We start from the raw sequence: 23,376 nt of genomic DNA on the forward strand, positions 1-23,376 counted from the left end.
TCCAGAAATCTTAACCAGAAAATCATCTGCTAGTTGATTTTTATCAGAGGTACCAGGAATGCAGTCTCCAACTTCTTAGCATGACAATATAATTTATTAGATTTATAGGAAGACCCAATTCAAATCAGCTCTGGGCAATGTACAATATTAAAAATGAGTGAAAATGATCAAAAATGGCTTGGTATACCTCCACAACTACATGAATACCTTGAAGACCCCACCCATAAAATTAATTGAAATCCTGGGAGAAAAACCAAGTTTTGAGAGATTTTGAGGGTGGCATCACTACCAGAGAAAGCATAGATCCCGGGTCCCATTGGGTGACATCAACAGGACCCGGGCATGCTAATTCCATCAGATCAGATGGAAAATATTAACACTGGGAGATAATCCTTCAAGTATCTAATAGCCAGGCCTAATGCTGTGAGGGGTTTTAAAAGTAATAACCAGCTCCTTGAATTATACTTGAAAGCCTTTTGTTAACCAGTGATTCTCCCAAATCAAAGATCTTAGCTGGATATATTGAAGCATACCAGTAACTGCCCAAGTTGCTGTGTTCTGGATTAGCTGCAGCTTCTGAGATATTCAGTTCTGTACAAAAGCATATTACAATAATCCATATGTGAAATGACAAAAGCACTTGTAGTCAAAAAGGTACAATTAGAATACAAGGTGGATCTATGTAAATGCCTTTTTTGTCCGGAGCTATCACCTATTTTTCAAGCAGAAGTTGCAGGTCCAAAAGATCCTCAAATTGCTTGTTAGCCTTAAGTGAGGTAATACAACCCTACCTAGATGGATGTGTTTGTAATTGTATTTTGGATGTTATGAGATGGCCCAGAAGCTTTTGGAAGGGGCAACTCTTAAGAAAGCTAAATCCTCATCACTAATTCTAGGAGGCCCAGATATCCATAGCCATTTAGTATTACTCCCCATCCAGACCCTTATGGCCTCCAGGCATTGGGACAGTTGATTGACAGTGCTATCAAAATGACCCATCCCACTGATGAATACTGTGGTCTTATACTTCTACACTTGGCTGGCACAGTTGATCTGCAGATGGCAAAAATAGTTTATTAAAAAGGGTTACATTTTAGGAATAGACATAGAGCTTGATTTCTGTCTTTGTGTGTCTTCCTCTCAATTCAGTGGATGCTAAAAGAAACATTTCACTTTCTATAGCAGAGGTGGATACAAATAATTTGAAGAGGCTATTTGAAAAGTTATTGAAGCCTGCATATAAGCCAATGGCTGCAAATTGTCTATCCTGCTTTAGAAAGTACAACTCTCCTTGTTACCTTCTTAACATAGTGAATTGAACCCAGCCACACAGCATGCATATACAGGCCAAGTTCATTCAGTGCACTGAGCTATTTTTTTACCTTACAAAATGATTAGATTTATTCAAAAAACCAGGGGAATTGTGTGTGAATTCATATCTATGTACAGAATCCAGAATCGGCACTTTAATCACTGCACTGTCTTGAGTCTTTGCAAAAATTATCTAAAAGTACATTAGATTGCAGCTGAAATAGGCAAAGAAGGGAGACCAAGATTGTGTCTTTTATTTTCTCCTTAGTTTTTACGTAGAATATATTGCAGTCAAGAGTGCTATCTTTAAATCAGAACATTAACAAATTATTGCAAGTAATTTTATCCAGGAAATCTAATGGGATAAATAATTCTAGAAAGCTGATAATGAAGGGAAGAGAGGAGGGGAAAAGAAATAACAGGAAACTATAAATCATTTTTTCTTTTTGCAACAGAGAATATGTATGTTAAATCATACTGCTTATTATGCAATAATCCAAACATTATAAAATAAAATGAATAGTAAATCAAGCAGAAAGCAAATAAGCAAATTATGACAAAAAACAAGAAAGCATCACAACTAGAAAAAAAGAGAAATGGCTGTTTTTTGTTGTAATACAGGCTTTTGCAAAAAAAATCACCTCCATTATTACTTTATTGTCTTAAAATAAAATGCATTGTTTAAAATAGTGATTCAACATTTCTGATGTCTTGCTCCCATGTTATGTTGTCGAAGCATTAACCTCTTCTCAGGGCATGGAGCTTGCGGGCAACTTTCTCTAGTTCCGCTTCAATTGCAGCCAAGCTTTCCAGTTCTTGGTCCTAAGAGAGAGAGAAAAAAGTTTAATGATGCAAATCATTATAGCAAAATGATGTATTCACTTTACTGTTGATCTCCATCCATGTACTAACCAATGGATTCAACTACTTAACTTTTGAGAATTCAGCCAATGTTGGCTAGATGCATTTATAAAGCTGATTTCTATGAAGTTAGAGTAAGGGCCTATCTTCCTCCAACTTAGTCCAACTTCAGATGTTTTGGAATATAATTCTCCTAACTCTACAGTCAAATTCACATCCTATATCAATTAGCTTGTTACAAGTGCCAAGAGAGGGTTATATATGATACAGGTTACAATTTAAGGAAGATCGGTCTGTACTATCTGGCAATAGTTCCTCAAATTCCCAAGAAGACCTATCAGCCTAACCTAAAATAGTTAAGGACTGAAGCTCAACTTTCAGTGCCTACTATGATTCTTCTCTGGCTTCATTCCTAGGATGTTCTACTGTTCTGGATATTGGGAGAGCACAGCCTGCAGCACGAAGTGGTTACATGGAGCCAAGCACAAGAATATTTACAAGGTCCTGTCTGCTGAATTCAGTCCACAAGATAAAACTATATAAAAAAAAGCCGATTTTCCTGATGCCAAAAAGAATTCATGATTGTGAAATACAGTACTTCATGAATATTACAACTGATGGTTACTGTCTTTAGTAGACCCACTATTGTTCTTGCATGAATGCATGTCTAAATGGATGTGCCCCTGTCGTGTTTCATTTTCCTCCCATCCATACAGCCAAACAAGTATGAACCAATGAGACAAGAGTTTTTTCCCCTCTTCTTTTTTCACCTTGTACTCAGCTATGGCAAAGAGGTTTCTTTTCCTATTGGTACCTGAGCAACTGTTACCAAGGTTATCTTGTTGATTCCCTGTTGCATTGTTAAACCAATTCCAGAAAGGTGTAAACAAGCCAAAATAGAATAGAAAAAAAAGAAATAATCACCTAATTTTGTGATTCATTAAGTGGGATTATTTTGTTTTGGAGACAAAGCTCTGCAGCTACAGAGCACCAAAGGAGAACTAGAAAAGGGGTGGGGCAAGCCTTTATATGTTGTCTTGAGTAAAATTAACTCTATTGTGAGGTCAAATGAAATAAGTGCCGCAGGCTGTCACTTGTTTTCTTTCCACCTCTAAATAACAGCACTCTGGTGCTGATGATGATGGGTTTCTATTACTGACTAGAGCAAGTTGGACATCTTACCTAATAATTTTCAGCATTCTTCTGGCTTTTGACACTTTATTCAAAACATGGTTTCCACAAGAATGTGTCAACCTACCTCTGTCCTCCTGTTTGCACTTCCCTCTTCATCCTTTTTTTCTTCAGGTATGGGAAGAAGTGGAAAACCTTGTTCACTGTCCTCTTTTGAATGATGCTTCTGAAGCCTCCTTGCTTCATCTTCTGGAGACTTATGGAAGTCAACTGTGTTGTGGGATTTGAAAGCCATTTTCATGGATCTATCTGGGTCTTCATCACTTTCATTCTCCTCTGCACGCTTTGTAGTAGTCAGTTGTTTGGCCAGCTCATCCATCTTGTTCCATCTCTTAGCATCTTCTACATCTTGGAAAGAGGTTTTTTCCATCTCTTCACTTTTGGAATCGCTGTCATGGGAGGAGTCATCATCCTGCCTTGTTCCATCTAGAAAGCGATGCTCTCTACTTTTCACATTATGATATTTATCTTTTTCTTCTGAGAAATTTTTGCCATCATCTTGATTATCTATAAGAAAAATAGATGTAAGGAGAGAAGCCATTTTCCATAACTATAATTATTTTTTCTTAACCTGGATGAGGAATGAGATTTGATGCATTGAGTCCAGTTTACCATATTAACTACTTTTTCAGTAGGGCAGAAAATGATGTTGAATCCTAACCATATTCAGTGTAACTTGCTTTGTTATACATAGCTATTGTAAAATCAATTAGGATCTCAGAGTATGCACAGGGGGTTAATTCAGTTAGCCATCACAATGGAATAGCAAAGCACTTAGACTTATATACCACTTCATAGTGCCTTACAGCCCTCTCTAAATGGTTTACAGAATCAGCATATTCTCTCCAACGATATGGGTCCTCATTTTACCGACCTTGGAAGGATAGAGGCTGAGTTAACAATCGAACTGCTGGCAATTGGCAGAATTAGCCTGCAATACTGTATTATAACCACTGCGCCACCACAATACTTTCTCTGAGGATTGCATAGTTACCCTGTGGCAACTGTCCCCAATCATATGCATCTGAGAACACTGGACTACAACTCTCGATCAGTGTGGAAAATTGCTATAGCTCAGTGAGCCTTCTATCAGCTTTGAATTGTTTCATTTGTTTGCCCAGGATTGGAGATTTAACCACTGTAATTTAGACTTTAGTAAATTACAGAAATGAGTACAATATTATAATATCTATTTCATGTTTAGAAATATAGTTGATGCAAAATATTTTAATATATAGTTTTACTTCATACGTGATATGTTGTAACTACTGGCTGTTAACATTGTTGATATTAACTTTTAAATTCATAATGAGTTCAATTTAACACAAGAAACTATTTCCATTCCTTTGACACCTGCTCCTGTCATATACAATTAAGAGCTTACATATAAGAAACAAGATCTTCTCTGTTGTCACTCCAATATTTAAGAAAACTGTTTCCTGCAGGGCTCAAATATGCTTCTCAAATAAGAACATATGTCTTCTCCAATTTATTTCCTATAGCAATACTGGATTGCAATTCTTATAATTTCCCAGCTAACATATCCCTTTGCTGGAAATTGAAATCCTACAGAACTGGAGGCACTATATTATGAAAGGCTGAATTATTATTTGGAGAAGATTAGAGAATATCTTTTGTTGTTGTTGTTAATTGCGAAGTCGTGTCCGACCCATCGCGACCCCATGGACAACGTTCCTCCAGGTCTTCCTGTCCTCTACCATCTTCTGGAGTCCATTTAAGTTCACACCTACTGCTTCAGTGACTCCATCCAGCCATCTCATTCTCTGTCGTCCCCTTCTTCTATTGCCCTCAATCTTTCCCAGCATTAGGCCCTTCTCCAGTGAGTCCTTCCTTCTAATTAGGTGGCCAAATATCTTTGGTGACAGTCTTATTTGCTGAAATAAATGTATGTAGGGAGCATGGTTTTCTTTTGTTTTTTACAAAAATCACTAAAATTGATATCCCACATATTCATGCAATTAATCAAAATTCATTTATAGTCCAAATATAAGAAAAAAAGACTAACAATACAATATCTGTAAAAAGGAATAAAAATGTGAGATAAATACTGAAATAATGAATAGCTAATATTCAATAGCATGAGGGAGGTATCAGATGGTTTACAATAGCCAGGACTATAGATAAAAATTTTGCAATCTTCTTAGAGTTTTCTCAAGAGTGGTCAACCAGAAGAAGGGTAATGGCCTCCAGGTTGCAATGAAAATTAGAGTTGTGTACATGTATTAAGTTCAATCACCATTGACTGTACAGTAGACATTTTAATAGCATACGTGAGATAGATTCTAGCTCCAAGTTTGACCAAAAACAAGTTTGGTTTTTATATGGGAGACTTACATATTTATTTTTATGTATTTTATTTATCAAATTTATACACCATCCATTTCACCTAAGTGGCTCTAGGTGATTTGCAAATAAAAGCCATACAGCCAAATAAAAATATAGATAAAAACAAAGTTAAAAACAGTGTATAAATACTGTAAGTTAAAAACTTAAAAAGGCAGAGGAAGAACCCTGAAGCCACCAACCATTTAGGCTTATGTACTGTCCCATAGTGCTTTACAGCATTCTCTGGGTAGTTTATAATGTAAAAACATTATTTGCAAATTGTCCCCAACAATCTGAGTCCTCATTTCACTGACCTCAGAAAGATGGAAGGTTGAGTCAACCTTGAGCCTGTCAGGATCAAACTCCAGGCTGTGGGTACAGTTTGCCCGCAATATTGCATTCTAACCACTGCACCACCAGGGATCTATTATTAGATGTTGTCTTAATAGATAGTGCCTCAATTTGGGCCAAAGAAAACAGCTTATTATGAAGAATATATAAAATATACTTAGGAATAGTCCAGGGAGAAGGAGGAATTATGCTATAAAAGCGATGGGGAACAATGACTCTATCATTTTGGATAACTAAATCCATATCCTCTGCTTCAGTTAATCCCAAAGCTAGTAGCGCTGGCATGATAAGATTGCAAAATGCGAAGTAATCATTAATTTGTCATCAGCAGTGAGGAAAAGCTATCTAGCAAGGAAGTTCCCCAATAGACTTGCTTCAGCCAAAATCTAAAAGATGGCAAATATGGGTCCACTCCACATATTAGAAGTCAAGTTTGAGCCCAGACTGATAGACATACCATCTTCCCTTTGATCATCCACATTATCTGAATTGGTAGGATGTTCCTCTTCAGAAGCATTCCTCTCTTTCTCTTCTTGTTCTTCATCCTTTACTTCATCCTTTTCTTCTTTATCCTCTTCTTCCTTCTCAACCTGCTCTCTGACCTTACCATCTTCTTCCTCCTTCCTTTCTTCCTGACTCTCTTTGAAAACATGCTCATTCTCATCCTCAGATTCCTCTGTCTCTGCAACTTTTTCAACTTCCTGGTGTGTCAGCTTAAGTACATCATCTTGCCTGATGTCACTGATACGATTGTCTATTGCATCACTCCAAGGCAAGCCTTCCATTTCATCAACTTCATTGCCCTCAAACCCTGTTATATTCTCCTTTTCATCCTCAGGATCAACACCTCGAATCCTTGGCTCTTTCTCTTCCAAGCTATTTCTCTCCTCTTTCAAAACATTCTGTTTATTCTGAAAAGACTTTTCCGTTTCCAGCTCAGCCAAAGAGGCAGTTGGCTTCTCATTGTGGGTCCCCTCTGATGCATCTGAGAGTCAAAAATAGTAGAAATAAACAGAAGATGGATAGAAAGCCATATTAAAACAGAACCGCAAACTCAAAGTACATCAATTTCGCATGTTCTTTTGGACAACATTATATATTTCTTACCTGCTTTTATTTAACCCATTGAACAACATATTTTCCCCCATTTACTATTTTGAGATTATATTTCATGCTTTAAAGGTAGACCAGACTATTCTATTTCTAATTCTATTCCATTAATATATGAATTTGTTATCCTATCTATAAATTGGAGTAAATGAAGCTCGACATCACTGGGTTTTAGCCATAATTTAGAAAAGTATAAGGTCTGGATTAAGTTATATTCTTTGTTTATCTTGGTTAAGTATTCCCAGGAAGATTTTTCGATAGGTACCTTACAAATTATTCCCTGTTCCGATGCAAACAAAAGAATGTCTAGATAGAATGCTTTTTATAATATGGAATAAGAAAAATATAACTGAAATGAATTGTTAAAGTCTCACTTCTCCAAAACTTTCACTTTAAGTCTGCAAAAAGTATCCTGGGACTCTGGGTTTTTTGCCACCACACACTAACTTTGCTCTGCTCCTACAATTTCTTCAAAAAACGTGGTTAGTTTGCTACAAACCTAAAACTAGATTAATTCCTACTAACCCTAGAAATCTTCATGTGCATTGACACATCAGAGAATTTGTTGTTCAGTTGCTAAGTCATGCCCGTCTCTATGCAACCCCGTAGACTAGCACGCCCAACCCTTTATCCTCTGTTATCTCCAAGAGTTTGCCCAAATTCATGTTCATTGAGCTAATGATACTGTCTAACCAATCAGAGAATTACTGTTTGAAATATAACTGAGGAAGGTAGAATAGCTCAGATATTTGCACTTCTTTTTCCAACAGAACAGAATAACAGAAGTGGAAGACACCTTCTAGTCCAACCCCTGCTCAGGCAGGAGACCCTACACCATTTCAGACAAGTGGCTGTCCAGTCCCTTCTTAAAAACCCTCAGTGATGGAGCACCCACAGCTTCTGAAGGCAACCCATTTCATTGGTTAATTGTTCTCACTGTTAGGAAATTTCTCCTTAGTTCTAGGTTGCTTCTCTCCTTAATTAATTTCCATCCATTGCTTCTTGTCCTGCTTTCTGGTGCTTTGAAAAATAGGCTGAGCCTTTCTTTTTGTGGTAGCCCCTCAAATATTGGAACACTGCTATCATGTCACCCCTAGTCCTTCTTTTCACTAAACTAGACATGCCCAATTCCTGCAACAGTCCTTCATATGTTTTAGCCTCCTCCCCCCCCCCATCTTTGTTGCTCTTCTGTGCACTCTTTCTAGAAACTCAACATCTTTTTTATACTTTGTGACTAAAACTGGATCGAGTATTCCAAATGTGATCTTACTAAGGCATTATAAAGTGATACTAACACTTCACGTGATTGTGATTCTATCCTTCTGCTAATGCAGCCTAGGATTGCATTTGCTTTTTTGGTGTCTGCAGCACACTGCTGGCTATATTTTATCATATTTCCCTGTTTTTGTTGACATTAATAGTAATTTTAAAATGATTGCTCTACTCTATGTTAACGTTGCATATGTTCTTGATTATATCCTATAGTATTCTGGAGCTGGCTTATACCAGCTTGAAAAAGCCAATTAAATTTAAATTTCCCTTTTCCCTATTTCCTTTTTTTCCTCTTTTCCAAAGCAGGAGAAAGCAGAAGAAGAAGCAATGGATGGAAACTAATCAAGGAGAGAGGCAACCTATAATTAAGGAGTAACTTCCTAACAGTGAGAACACTTAACCAGTGGAACAGCTTGCCTTCAGAAGTCGTGGGTGCTTCATCACTTAAGGTTTTAAGAAGAGACTGGACAGCCACCTATCTGAAATGGTATATGGCAGTGATGGCGAACCTTTTAGAGACCGAGTGCCCAAACTGCAACCCAAAACCCACTTATGCATCATCGGGTGCCGAGTGGCTGTGGCCCATTGGCTGGGCGTGGCCCACTGTGTGGGTGTGGCTGTGGTGGCAACGGCAGACTGGATGGGACTAAAAAGTTCAATCAATCAATTCCAACTTTGCAAGATTTTTTTTTCCCGCAAGAAGTTGAAATTGACTGATTGAAACTTCCTTTTTTTTTGCACACGGCGGCGGAGGCCTAAAGCGAAAAGGTTTTATAAAACCCAGCTGAAGGCCTAGGACTGGGGTGATGGCGCACGTGCCCTCAGAGAGGGCTCTGAGTGCCGCCTCTGGCACCCATGCCATAGGTTCGCCACCACTGGTATATGGTCTCCTGCTTGAGCACGGGGTTGGACTAGAAGTCCTCCAAAGTCCCTTCCAGCTCTACTCTATTCTGATTTTGATTCTGATTCCTGGAATTCTGTGAACTGGTTGAGAGCAAAGCAGAGTCACCATGCCTAGTGCACTAATCAGCTCTTCTGCAACTAGTGGTATGGTGCAGTAGCAATAACAGGGCTAGCAGAGCTGATTATTAAACATGTACCAGCACACCAGTGGTTATATTCCTGCTATTTGGAATCTATGAAGTGTGGCTTTTGTTAATCTGTTGTTGTACAGTGCAATTCAGGAAGGAGAAATTTACACCTGGCTATTAACATGTGTGGGTTGTCAATATTTGAAGTAATTTTTGCTCAACAAAAAAGCAAAGAAGAAGCAATATGCTGTTTGTAGCTGTTGGTGATATAATTATCCTTATTAACTAAGATCAGCACTGCAGAAGGTTTTTAGATGTTATCAAAAAGTTTCCTTGCTGTGAACCAATGTGAAAGCAATAGGGAGATGACCCAGTCACAGTTGTTACAGAAACCAGTTTGGCTGTGAAGCAGGTGTGCGTCCCAAATGTGAAATAATATCCACATTTACAGTGCTTGGGAAGGATTATGTAGGGGTTATGCTGACATCAACCTCTTTCCGTGTTCCCATTGCCTTGGCTTTCAAGGACTTCAGAAAGCTCATCTTCAAACCCACTGTTTTTCTTCTGCTGCTCTGTTCTTTCGCTTGCTCCTGTTTCACAAATGGAAAATAACAATAGAAACATTTTTCACCACTTCTTTTGTTGTCATCATCATCATCAATATGTGTCCCCTCACCATTACAAATGTATACTACACTAAAAGTCAAATCTAAAGGTCCAATATCCAATATTTCAATATCTCAGGGGTTGCCACAAAGAAGAGAGAGTCAACCTATTCTCCTAAGTACCTGAAGGCAGGACAAGAAGCAACGGATGGAATCTAATCAAGGAGAGAAGCAACCTAGAACTAAGGAGAAATTTCCTGACAGTTAGAACAATTAACCAGTGGAACAACCTGCCTCCAGAAGCGGTAAATGCTCAAACACTGGAAGTTTTTAAGAAGGGACTGGACAGCCATTTTTCTGAAATGTTATAGGGTTTCCTGTCTGAGCAGGAGGTTGGACTAGAAGACCTGCAAGGTCCCTTCCAACTCTGTTATTCTGTAGTCTTAACAAATCCATGCTGTTAATGTCTGTTAATGACTACATTGTTTTCAAAGTGTTTACAATCTCCTTGTGATCTACCCTACAATCTTATCACGCATTGATGCCAACTTGATTGGTCTGTCATTATGCTACACTTTCTATTTCCCCCTTTTTGAAAATAGGGGAAATATTTTGTGGCATTCTCACATTATGTATAGACATAATCCTATCTGTATCACTTTGAAAAAATATTCCCGTAATAGTAGACAGTTCACACACACAAAAGGCACAGAATTCCAACAGAAATGTACCTTGAACTGCAATCTCTTGAAGCTCCCTTAGTAAGTTTTGATGGCGAAGAATGGAACGAATTCTTTCATCTGAAAAAAAAGGGCTTATTATTTTAGTAGTAACAAATTGAGCTGGCCTGCAATGATTTTGCTTATCATAGTTCCATTGGCAGACCTGTTACTTGAGTTCAACTTGTCTACACATTTTTTTAAAAAATGTAAAAGTGACTTTTGACATACATGTTCTTAAAATTTAATTACTCAATCTTGTTAACTTCTCAATACTGTAAGAGAGAATCGGAAAGAAAATGTACCTCCTTGGAGAGTTTCTAGGCATTCTTGGCTGATTGAGAGTGGTTTGGGCTTTGCTACTGTATTAGAAATAACCTCAGCAATGCATGCCATCACCTAGAAAAACACAAATATATTTGTATGGATTTTATATTTAAATTTTCCTTCAGGGTGATGAAATCCCCCCTCCTTGCAACAATCTTGTGAAGTAATATAGACTGGGGGTCACCTGGCTATGGTTAGCCACAAAGCTTCAAAACTAGAAAGGTTTTCAACCTGGTCTTCCTTTCTGCCATGCTGCATGCTCATCCATCATTAGCTTAATGATTTCAATTAAATGCAGTGCAAACTTCTCTGAACCATTTTTGCTATTTTTTTTTGTAGTTGGAATTACTATCTTTGGCATTAAAAGCAATGTTTTGTTTCCTTTTACATTATGCTGTTCTTTTTCATTTTGCTTTCTTACCTGCTTCCTACATTCTTCCCATATTCTTAAGTTCTTACTAAATTTGAATTGAGCAGGCATTTAATAAAGGATATCAACAGAAAGGTATGATAGAGAACTGTTTAGAGAGAACTAACCTTTATAAAGCACAACTATGATTTTTAATATGACAAATATATTATTGGTGTGATCTATGTCAGGTCACAATATAAACAAGTCTGGGTAAACAGCCAGCAAATGATAACAGTGGGATTAGAAATTATATAAATGCACACACACAGTCGTAAAATGATATTCATTTTTAAAATCTCTTTTATTATGGTTTTAAGGCTTCATTTTAAATATACTGAACAAAAAGAACTATGAAATTTAAATCTATGTTGTGGGACTGTTTTAGTAGAAACTTCCACCTGGTTTTCAATTGGGGAAAGGTATTATTCTTGATTTTCATGTACCATACCTTTGCATATCAAGAACAATTGGATCTGTTGCTTGAATTAATGGGTTTTCCTATGTACAATATCTCCATCTTGTCTGGAATGATTCAATTCATTTGCTTTTATCCATCAAAAGCTCTTTCTAAAACTGCTAGCCCTTCGAATTTGTTCAAATCAGGAAATAGATTTCAGAAGAAAATTTGAACTAAGTTCTATATTAGAATCTTGCAAGTCTAACTGCTTTTCCCCTTCCTTTTTCTTATACCCGAGTGAGTCGGGGAGGAGCCATCCTGAGCTTCTTCATAATAATGTCTCATTTTAGAAAGGCATGCTTGGATATTATTGGTTGATATCCTTGAAAATTACTAATCCCATATCTGAAATTTTTGTTCTGGCAAGTTTCACATTAATATTTTTAAGGTGTTCTAATGTCATTTGACCATATAATTTAATTGCTAACCATGTGTTAAAGCTTCATCAAAGAACTGCACATGATAACAGAGTGCACAAATATGTGTAGGAGAGAAAATATGAAGGTTTTGATTGCCTTTTAAAGATTGCATCAAGTTAAAGGAATAAAGGAATATCTGAAGAAAGAGGTGCTTAAACAATTGATTATTCAAATGAATTGTCTTTCCATTATTATGGAATTTCCATTACTGAGTGCATGTGGAATACACTATAGTAGAACTGACCTAAAACAGTAAAACAGCAAGCACCAAGAAAAGCTAATTCATAATACATAAGCAAAAAAAAATAAAAATCTACTTTTAGAAATTACCCCCCCCCATTCCATCAAGTAAACATGAATGTCAGGATTTCAAAAGCCTTCGTTTCAAGTAAATACTGTGCAGTCATAAAAAAAGAACAAAAGGAATCAAAACCTATCGAGTGGGGAATTTTTCTGTAGCAAACCACAAAATAAGAATTATTGCCCTAAATTTGTCTTGTAGTTTCAACACCAACAAAAAGAAACGAGAATCTTTCAAAGTATTCCACAACAATCAATGTTATGTAAAAACAAAATGCCAAATTCTGGGGGACTAGCTTTGAACTTTTTCCTACTTACAGAAATGATCCATTTGTGTGTTTTGCTGAGTTTCTTAATTGGTTTGAAGGCAAGGTAAGGCTAATAGAACTTTATTTTAGAACTATTGAGTAAATAATTCCTTATTCTATCATCTAGCTAGCTAGCTAGTTCTGTCTTCATCTATCTATAATATATATCAGTATTCCTCAGAAGCTTCCATGAGGATCACTTTTCATTTTATTCCTGCGTGACAACTATGGGAAGTTGGTTGAGCTGAAAGAAAAATGAAATAAAGTCATACTGTGTGTTTCCAAAGCAGAGGATGCAGCTGAACTTGGCTCTCCCCAATTCTATCCCAACACCTCAACTTCTACCCCACTGAGCAGGCGTGTCCAGCCCATGATCTGTAGGCTGCGTATAGCCCTGGGCAGTTAGTAATGCAGTCCCACAAGATATAATAAAATATATTTTAAAAGGAAGTTTATATATTTTATATGTGGCCCAAGATAATTCTTCTTTACTCAGTGTAGCCCAGGCAAGCCACAAGATTGGACATCCATGCCATAGAAGCTTCATTTGTTGAGCTGCAGTTTGGTGAATTACCTGAGAACTTAGTGAGGATGGTGTTGGTAATTTTTTGCTATGGAAGGGGAGTGAATTTATAATCATATATTTGACCTTCTTACATTGTTAGTCATGCTAGATGAGTAACAGTTGCTGGAAGGGCTGCCTACAGAAGTCAACCTTGGATTAGAATTTGGTTACGTGTCTCAGCAAGTGACAGCATATGGCTGACCTTCTCTGGATTTAGAACCTAAGCTTGGATGGGCCCTGTTTAATACTTGGAAATGTGATCACCAAGGACTTCCAGGCAGAGAAAGCAAAACATCCTAGGTGGCAAATAATTTCTTTGTGTGCGTGGATGTGGCCAAACATTCACAGAAGATCACTTGCTGATCTTCAAGTGCTTTTAAAGGAGAAATGGTGTTATTGGAAAACAACTTGTAGCATGTTAAATGAGCAGAGTGTTTTGCAATGGTACTGTCCTATATCTGTTTATTCCTGTGAAATACAGTAGGACTTTCACCAAGTGGCAATATATTGGATTGCATGATTTCTGATTCCCAATACTTTCATGTAATAGTCTATTACATTCTCATTTCCATATAATTCATTTGATTTCTTGGATTATACTGTATTTACTTGTTTTGGACATTATAGAAAAATATCCAATAGATTGTATAAGTATTAATTTTATATAAAATCGTGGAATCATAGGGCCGGAAAGGACCTTGGAAGTCTTTTAGTCCAACCCCTTGCCCAAGGCAGGAGACATTATACCATTCTGTACAAATGGTTGTCCAATCTTTTCTTGAAAATTTCTAGCAATGGAGCAACCACAATTCCAGCTGTTCCATTAATTGTTCTCACTATCACAAAAAAAAATTCCTTACTTCCAGGTTTGATCTCTATTTTAATAGGTTTTCTGGCTTGTGTGATATTTTCCTCTCTGCTGTAGATTTGTATCCAAAATGTATATAGCTGTAAAAAATAATCCATTTTTCTACAAGCAACAAGAGTTTTCTTTTTCTGTGTATACCTTAGGCTATTCTCTTTCTCTCTCAATCTTTTGTTTTTTCAGATCATTTCCGTTTGACTAAACTTATAGAAGATTTTGTAACTAGCAATAGTCTATTTCTAGTGCTTTCCTTTTATGAGGCTAAGGGTTTCGTATATATTTGGCAGACAATTCAGCAGAAACCTGCTTAAACCCATTCACATCTAGTCTGCATACAGTATATTTGACATATGTCATATCATATCATGAACTTTTATGCAAACATTATTCAAGTGTCAAATTCCTTTATCTTTAGCAATAGTATGTTATCCTGTATTTTTTCTAGGATGCTGCTTATAAGCGCTATGTGCTTAGAGCTCAAAGCATTGTTAGAGACCCTACAGACCTACTTTATGGTCTGTTTCTGTTGCTCCCCTCTGCGAGGAGGTTTTGAAGTATTTCTAGCAGGACTACCTGATTCTATAATAGCTTTGTTCATGCCATCTGTCTGGTAAACTCGCAAGATTCATTTTTCTAGCCACATGTATACATAATCCGAACTAGACTGTGTTGTTTCTCTGTGTCATATAATATATGTGGGTATATGCATAATTCTGTATTTATTTTTGTCATATTTATGTAGTGTATTTGCAGGTGGTGACCTTTTGAGAGCTGTATGCAACAAAATTTCATTTTAATTATGCCAATTAGTGTACATTCAAAGTGACAATAAAGTTATTATTCTATTCTACTCTACTCTACTCTATTCTATTCCTGATTTCTATAGCACAACATGTTTTTTTATAGTGCAACACTTGAATTCAAGCCATTGACAATGGTTATGCTGCAGATGGTATTATTAAAAAATGCAGCACAGATTCAATTACATATTGAAGCATATACTATATATAGAGAGAGGGGGGATTTATGGGCATTTTAGGAAACTCATAAATGACATAACAAATTATTATGCAATTTGCATAATACAATGCCATGGAAAGTGCTGATCTACTCCTTATGATGGAAAATGTGACATTTTGGGCTTCCAAATAAGACAGTAATCATAGATGTTTGAAATCTTCAACAGGCCTCCACAACTGCTGGTTGAACATGTTGACTTCTAAACCAAACTGCTTCTCGGGCTCAAGGTTGGCAGAAACTGGGTAGTGCAGGTTTTTAACAGTACTGGAAATAATAGTATTTTTGTAGAGATTAAGGATAATTAATTTGCTAAAAAAACTGCAAAATGTTTTCCATTTTTTTCATCAAAGGAAAACTGAGAAATCCTTTGTTATTAATTTCATTTTAAAAATAGAGGAAATAACTACATTTTCAGTTTATGAAAATTAGGAGAGGGCAGCAATTTTGAAAATCCAGTACATTAAACAAAATTCTGACAAAACTCTGATTTGTTTATGGGACACACACATACACATACCCCAAGGAGACATCAGACTCAGCATTGGATGCTTTGTGAGCCTCTACAAGTCCCAGGATTTTTAGCCAACTTTAGTCATATCTGGAAGATGTTAGCCTGGGAACAGCTTTCCCAATACAATATGCATAGAGCCAGTCATACGCTTATCAACTTGCCCTGCGTTTATTCAATAAAAATCAGTTAATGCTCAGATCAAGCATTGGCAACCTGCAGTTAGAGATGTATGGATTCATTTCATGAGTAGATTTACTTGTTCATATGCAGTCTGATATGCAAATGTGAAATATCCCATGTATTGATATCTCAATCTCATAAATGATAGGGGTATACTGTTCATCGGATTTGCCACACAGTGGAAAAAAATATTCCAGATTTTAATTGTATATATGTTATACAGTATATATTTGCAACTGTAGCTGATTTCACACATTGTGTTAAGATATAAAACATGGCTTACATAATACAGGGTCTGCGTTCATGCATCATGCTAAACTATACCACACCATCACATTATAGTTACATGCAGTCTCTGAACCCAACCCACCCAGAAAGTTCAAAAGCATGAAATGGGACATACCCATGTAAATATGCCAAAACAAAATACAAAAAGTTTCACTCAGTTGGCACCATGTAGTTCAATTCACACAAGCCAGAAATATGTGTATTACATATGATACACAGCTTTCTCAATCAAATATACCTTGATATGTGCCCCAGAAAACTGCATGAAGAAATATTATGCAGTTTTCTGGGGCACATATCAGGGTATATTTGATTGAGAAAAGAGGCAACTCTTTTTCCTTTTATTCAAACATATAATTGATCCAAATAATTCTTCAAATCCCGATTCAGTAATTATGCCTCATCACCACTCTGCATATATTGTGTATGCTTTTAGTTATCAGTTTACTGTTCCTTTGTGCCACATGAATAATATAAACATGTATATTTTTTCCTTTGGTTCTTCCTTTTGATTTATATTGCCTTCTCTGTATCTAGTGTCCTAGGCTTAATGATTATTTTAAATATGCTGTCAGGAACTCCTGAATTTTTTAAAAGCAACAGGTGAACTCTAGCTTACAATAAACTTACACAGGATATATATGAAAAGCTAATCCATTAAACTTTTGTATTTTAAAGAAAAGCATCTGTAACGGTTCCTGAAACTTAAAAGAATTTTCCCATTGTATTATTTGGCCATGCATAACAGGATCAAAAAAATATAATAATTTATCTGTAGTCTCATTTCAGACAGTCCATAGCACAAATCTGATTTTATAACTATATATTTGCATACATTCCTTATTTCTTCATGGATGTACTTGCAATTATATATAGAGTTCAAAGTATTTGTTGCAGCTACTCTTCATAGATAGATCTACAAAAGCTTACATGTACACTTGAAAATTTAATGTGTGAAAAGACTCAGTAATTCCATTATTTCAAGAAGTTTTTAAAATGATAGATTGTACATTTATAGATTTGTGTGTGTATATATATATATATATATATATATATATATATATATATATAACAATATTCCTGCTTTTAATGTTTTTTTTTCAACTTACCTTAGTGTCATCTTCAGTTGTTGGATTTGTTACTGGAAGTGAAATTACTAAGAAAGAGAGAAGAGAAAGAATGACTTTAATATTTCACATTCTCTTTGGCAGTTTCAATCAGAATGTGTAACAGATTTGGGGTGTGAAGAAAACCAGTATAGAGGTACACAGGAGACCATAAACCAGACCAATAGTATGTAAAACCAGCATCAGAAATGTGCTCACCTTTTGGGTTTAAAAATAGTTGCTACTAAAAAAAAGATTGGACGAACTGAGCTGGTGATTTTATGGAGGAATCACTCTGAAATCAACTGAGGAATTTGACTAGCCAATGGAACCATTGTTGATAAGTAAACTACATGGAATCCAAAGAGGCAAATATAGGAGTAACTGAGAAAAATGGGCATTTCATAAGGCTGAAGATTAGAATTGCAATTTCTTTTGGTTGGTAAAATAAAACTCTTTGCCAAGCAGTGCTTTGCCGTTTTGGAACGATAAAAAGTTTGAGTAAATGGGACCTTGACATTCAGTGAAGATCACTGGCAATAGTCTAACGAAGTCGTTCCATTTCCTACCCCTGAACTTCATCATCTTCTTTGCAGATCAGGCCTTCTGGTGCGAATAGGCGCTGAACGGCATTGCATGCTGGTGCATCGGCTAGTCAGGGCAATAGCCTCGGCGGCTCTGTCCTTGGTGCTGAAAAGGGCAGCGCCCCGCGCAACTTCTCCCACCTGCTTTTCGAACTTACCTGGGGCTACCAAGAGGAAGGCTGCGAAAAACGCCGCGCGAGTCATTCCGCTGGCCATACGGACTGCAGGGTGAAGGGTGGGGCCGTCCGGCTGCGCTTCTTGGCTTTGTCGGCGGGGCAAAAAGATGGGAGTGGGGCCTGGCTTCTGAGAAGCGATCGGCGCTGACCTTGACCGAGCGTTGAGCCGCGAAATAAATTATCCGCTGTCCTTCTTGCCCTTCCCAAGATCCTCTGCCTTCTCGAAAGCGGTTGCCGACAATCCCCGACCGAGGACTGCAGCAGCAACCTGGCTTATATATTCGCCCCCCTCTCCTCCGGAAACGGCGTCAGGAGGAAGCTCACTCCCCCTCCCAGGAAGGCGCCGTCCAATCGCTCCTCTGCGGGGGATTGCAGAGCCAGAATGAGGTTAAACGGTCCCGTCGCCTGATCACCTAAGCAAAGGACAAGGCGGGCTCGCCAGCTTATAGCATCTGGAAGAAAGAGGCAGTGAACGCTGTAAAAGGCGCGCAGGTGTTTCTTCCCATGTGGGTCATCTCTGGTGCTGGATAAGATCGGAGATGAAAGCTCAGCCCATCACACATGGAAACCCGTAAGGGAAGGCAGGATGTCTTCTGACTCATCTTTAGGATTCTGCGCTTGATGCTTTTTAGGATGACATTTTGGTGTAGTGAACGGCTGATCCACTCACCAAGGGGTAGGGGAGCTGTGAAAGAGGCACCTTATCATCTAAATATATGGGAGCTTTTAAGATCATTAGAAACTCAGTTGGGCCAGTCATTTATAGAAATCACTTCAGATGTAATTACTAATCCAATTGGCATTTCATCTTGACTCATTTAGGAAGCAATCCTCTGAAACTGATTTGGGCTCTTATTTTTTGTAAAATTGCTTCTTCTGAACTCCATAAAGTTCCTTGCCGAATTGCATTCAATTGACGTGTCATTATTGCCCAGGTTTAATTTAGTTTATCATTACTTAGAGTGCAATAATATTTGTCACTTAGCAAAGTAGACCCTAACCTTTAATTCTGCATAATTCTGCCATTAGAGCCATGAAATAGTGTAAAGAAGTCCTTTTTAGTTCAGATCTATGACTGACAAATCTCTCAACTTCACTAACTGATTCCAAATTCTCATAGATGTTGCAAGAAGATCTGTGCTGGATTGAATGAGATTGGCACTGGTTTCCCCAATCAGTAAAATATTGTACCTGATGAATATAAAACCTGGGAGCCTTGGTTTTGTTAAATCAGCCAACTGAACAATCTTTAACAATAGTTAAATAAACCAATGATTCTTCCAACTGATCATGCTGATTGACTACTATTATCCTTCTGTTTGCTTTATTAAGCAGGAGCCCATTTTAACTAACCTGAATAGTGATCTTTTGTTCAAACAATCACGGCTTGGATATCTTGTTCCCACATATACAGTATTTAATGTGCTTATCTTTGCACAGTACTATTGGAAACTCAGGTGTGTGAAATCTGACGTTGTTGCAACAGCTGTCATGCTATATTGTTCTTGATCTGCAAGCAAACAAAACCTGGGTTTTTAATTAAAATGAGTGTTCCTTAAAACTCAATCGAGGGCTAGTAAATTAAGCTAGCTTACCGTACTTATTTAAAATGTGAATATGATTTTAAAAAATCGAAGAATATATATGGTTAACATAAATATTCCTGTATCAGAAAATTGTCCTTTGTCCATATTTCAGGCGATATTAAAAATATTTTAACATTGCCTGAAATATGAGTAGAAATTGCTGTTTATAGAAAGGACAATAACTCAGAGGGGTACATATGTTTTGTATGTACAAATTTGGTCTTATTACATATCCAAAAGTCGGTTTTTAATTAAGTTTCATAAAATATGCACACGTACGAATGTTCAGAAAAAGAAATTTCACAGTTCAATTATGCGCAAAAACTACTTCCTAGGATTCCATATTTTTTATCTTCATATCCTCTTACCTAAAAGTCATGAGAATGAGATCATGTTAATTAGTTGAGGAGTCTGTAAGTGGATGAAAATCAGGCTACAATACCTCTCATCAAATGTTATATTTCTCCAACTAATAATGAAAGAAAATTTCAGTTCTTATAAATCTACCAAAGTTGATATCAAGCATTCTAGAGGTTTGAACATATTAGCACTGGTCATAATAAAATTATTTACAAACTTTAGTGTTTACTTAATTAATAATTGTTATGGGCATTGGGAGGCTTTTAAAGAAAAATGTAGCTAAACCGTATTATTAGACAAGTGAAATGTTACATCTTTACCCTATTAAATCTGAAGCACCACTTTAATATGCCCAATACTTCTGGCCCAAACTGAGGTTGACTTTGATTTTTGTTCTTGTATCAAGCACTATTAAATGCTAGAAAAACTGTTAGAGTTAGGGTTGGAAACTAACAAGCCATGCCTGGTTACAACCTGCCACACTAACAAGTATTAATTTATTTTGCAAATACCAGCCTCGTGTTTGCGCTACGTCTTGCTTAGCTTGTTGAGCAGACACATTCATATATGTGCCTACGGCTTTCTTTGCATGAGTCAGAACTCTGAAAAAGCAGTCCATTATAGGCCATTTATAAGCAGCAGTGACTGAATGATATGCTATCAAGCTGATATTAGCTCTTAGCAACTACACAGATTTTCTCTAGGATGATCTGTCCCCAATCTGGTCCTTCAGGTCTTCCAATAGTGCCATATCACCATAATGTAATCTGTTATGAAAAAGTGATTCTGTTTGATTACTCTATGTCAGCTCTCACAAATGTATCAGGGCTGCATAACTTGGAATTCCATTTCTCAGTGTCTCTTGGAGTGGGGTGGCCATAGCACATCATCATCATCACCATGGTCAACTCCTGGAATTGTAACTCTGGGGAAGACATGGGCTGTAACAGCTGTAGATGTTTTAAATCATATTTAAACTACTTATTGCTATCGTATAAACTTGGTAGGTTTTTTTCCCCACATATTGATGCTCTGAATCTTGCTCACCACCTACAAAAGCATCTGTAATAATAATAGAACTAGAGGTCTGTGAAGCTAACCATGTGATCTGTATCTCCATTGAAAAACTGTCCTTTTCATATGCAGTACTGTAAAATAAGTTTGTCAAACCATAAGTTGAGTCCACCTCATTGATCTTTTGGCAATGAGTGCTAAAATGTGCACCTTGTATTCTTGAAGAAAATGGCCTAAGAAAAAACGTGCAGGCAGATTGGAATGAGCAACTAAGTACAGCAGTCCCCATAAATCTTACCATTTGAAATTGTGCCCAAAATAGAGCAATGCTGTTAAATGAGGGTGAGCAGTAACCTTGCTTGTCCTTGTAAGAGGGGCCCTCAGTTCATTTTAATTACAGTAAGTGCTGATGTAATGGTTAAGAAAGATACTGAAGGTATATGATATCCATGCTCAGAAGAAATAGCATTCAGCAGTCAATCTAATGAGACTGTTATCTATTATCCAGCCAAAGATGAGGAAGAATATTTATATCTCTTGGTTAAAATAAACAAATAAAAAAAGAACCATGAGAGGTTTTGTGTCCTTTGAGGCATGATAAAATCAACATTAAAAATGCCAGATGCTCCACAATTTAATTTATCAAAGTAGTTTAGAGGATATGTTTGGATGAATGAAGGTGTGTCTGTTTGATAGGAAAAGGTTTCGAAGATTCTGTGATGAAGTTTGCACGCCACTCTCAACCCTGATTGCACAATGTGAGCAAATGTTTATTCTTAGCCATAGCTTAGGGACATGATTTATTCTTTGGCCAAAATGAAGCCCAGTTTGCTTTGGCCAAATAGAACAGAATACAGAATATATTCCATGGAGAATATAGAAGAAAACAACATCCCCACCAACACTGACAGGGCAAGCTACTGTATGTAAACAGGGAGCAAACCCCACTCCCTTCTAGACTGAAGCTATTACTTAACCTGGTAACAAAATACCTGCAAACAAACCACCAAGCTCAGAGAGCACCAAGGACTCCATAAAGCCCACTTAGCCACTTACTACAATCATGAGCAGAGAGAATGGTGAATAGAAAGTTTTTAGAGTGTCCTGCCAGATTTTATTGTCCTTTAACTCCTAATCTCCATATACATATTGGCTATTTATTTATAAAACTTATTGGCCACCCATCTTACCACAGGATAACCCTTACAATTATAATTGCAGATGGAATCCACCAATATCTGGAGTGTCATAACTTTTCCTATCTCAGTTTTAGAGGCAAAAGTATTAACATTGCTTCATGTTTCCATCTCTCATTGCCACAGGAGAAGAGATATTCCATTATTTTTCTCCAATCCACTTGTTCCAACCTTACCTATACTATAGATATCTGGATTTGGGGGAAAAAGGAGAAAGAGTGGTTAATACATAAACAAGAGACAAATTTTGCCAAGGAAGAACTGAAAGATCATGCAGATAAAGAGGCATCTGCCAAGGGTATGTGGATAAAACAGTCAACATGGTGGCAATCTTGCTTCTTTTTTACATTGGAATGGGAAAACTCCCTGCAGCCAACTTACCGTGGCCAACAGGAACTTGCCTACTGTTCCCCAAAAGTGAATCAGAGCCCTGAGACTTTCTAGCTCACCATTTCTGTTTTCTACAAAAGTCCACACATTCCTTTGTTCAGGGTTCCTCTTTCTAATGAAGCTGGGACCCAACTATCTTTGAATAAATTGTATATGCCACACTCACTGGAGTGGAGTGGGAAGTCAGAGATCTTTGCAGTCACAGAGGCTTGTACTCAATGTATTTTATCCAGTTGGATATAGGAAAGCCAATTCCAGATAAATCTTATTAGCATAAATTTTCCCCAGGCTTGTTTGCAGTAGCAATGCTAGCCTGATCTTGTTGATAAAAAATCCTGCATAATTATCCAAATTCATAAATAAAGCATTAAAAGAAATTCTGAAAATCAGTCTTAATCTTATTAGGGCATGAATATGCTATGTAAAGTATTTATATAACGACGACAACAACAACAACAACAACAACAATAATAATAATCCACTTTTCAGTTAGAATTCCCAAGGCACCTAATAAT

General features: G+C 37.0%; 1 protein-coding gene across 2 annotated transcripts; it reads right to left on the bottom strand.

Moving 5' to 3' along the window:
• Positions 1-1,545: 1,545 nt before the first annotated feature.
• On the bottom strand, positions 1,546-18,697 carry LOC120298201 (chromogranin-A-like). 2 transcript variants are annotated; one of them, XM_039321663.1, is made up of 8 exons: positions 18,298-18,694; positions 17,559-17,605; positions 11,103-11,196; positions 10,810-10,878; positions 9,965-10,063; positions 6,518-7,045; positions 3,431-3,870; positions 1,546-2,133 (listed from the first exon to the last, which is right to left on the bottom strand). In XM_039321663.1, exons 1-8 carry the CDS (start codon positions 18,353-18,355, stop codon positions 2,050-2,052), a joined length of 1,419 nt encoding a protein of 472 aa, XP_039177597.1. In that variant the 5' UTR covers positions 18,356-18,694; the 3' UTR covers positions 1,546-2,049. The 2 variants fall into 2 exon arrangements, with proteins under 2 accessions (XP_039177597.1, XP_039177598.1); XM_039321664.1 differs by lacking the exon at positions 9,965-10,063 and having other exon boundaries at positions 18,298-18,697.
• Between the last annotated feature and the right edge of the window lie 4,679 nt (positions 18,698-23,376).

This window comes from Crotalus tigris, unplaced genomic scaffold (genome assembly GCF_016545835.1).
Source record: "Crotalus tigris isolate CLP2741 ecotype Arizona unplaced genomic scaffold, ASM1654583v1 scf7180000023777.99059, whole genome shotgun sequence".
Taxonomy (NCBI): domain Eukaryota; kingdom Metazoa; phylum Chordata; class Lepidosauria; order Squamata; family Viperidae; genus Crotalus; species Crotalus tigris.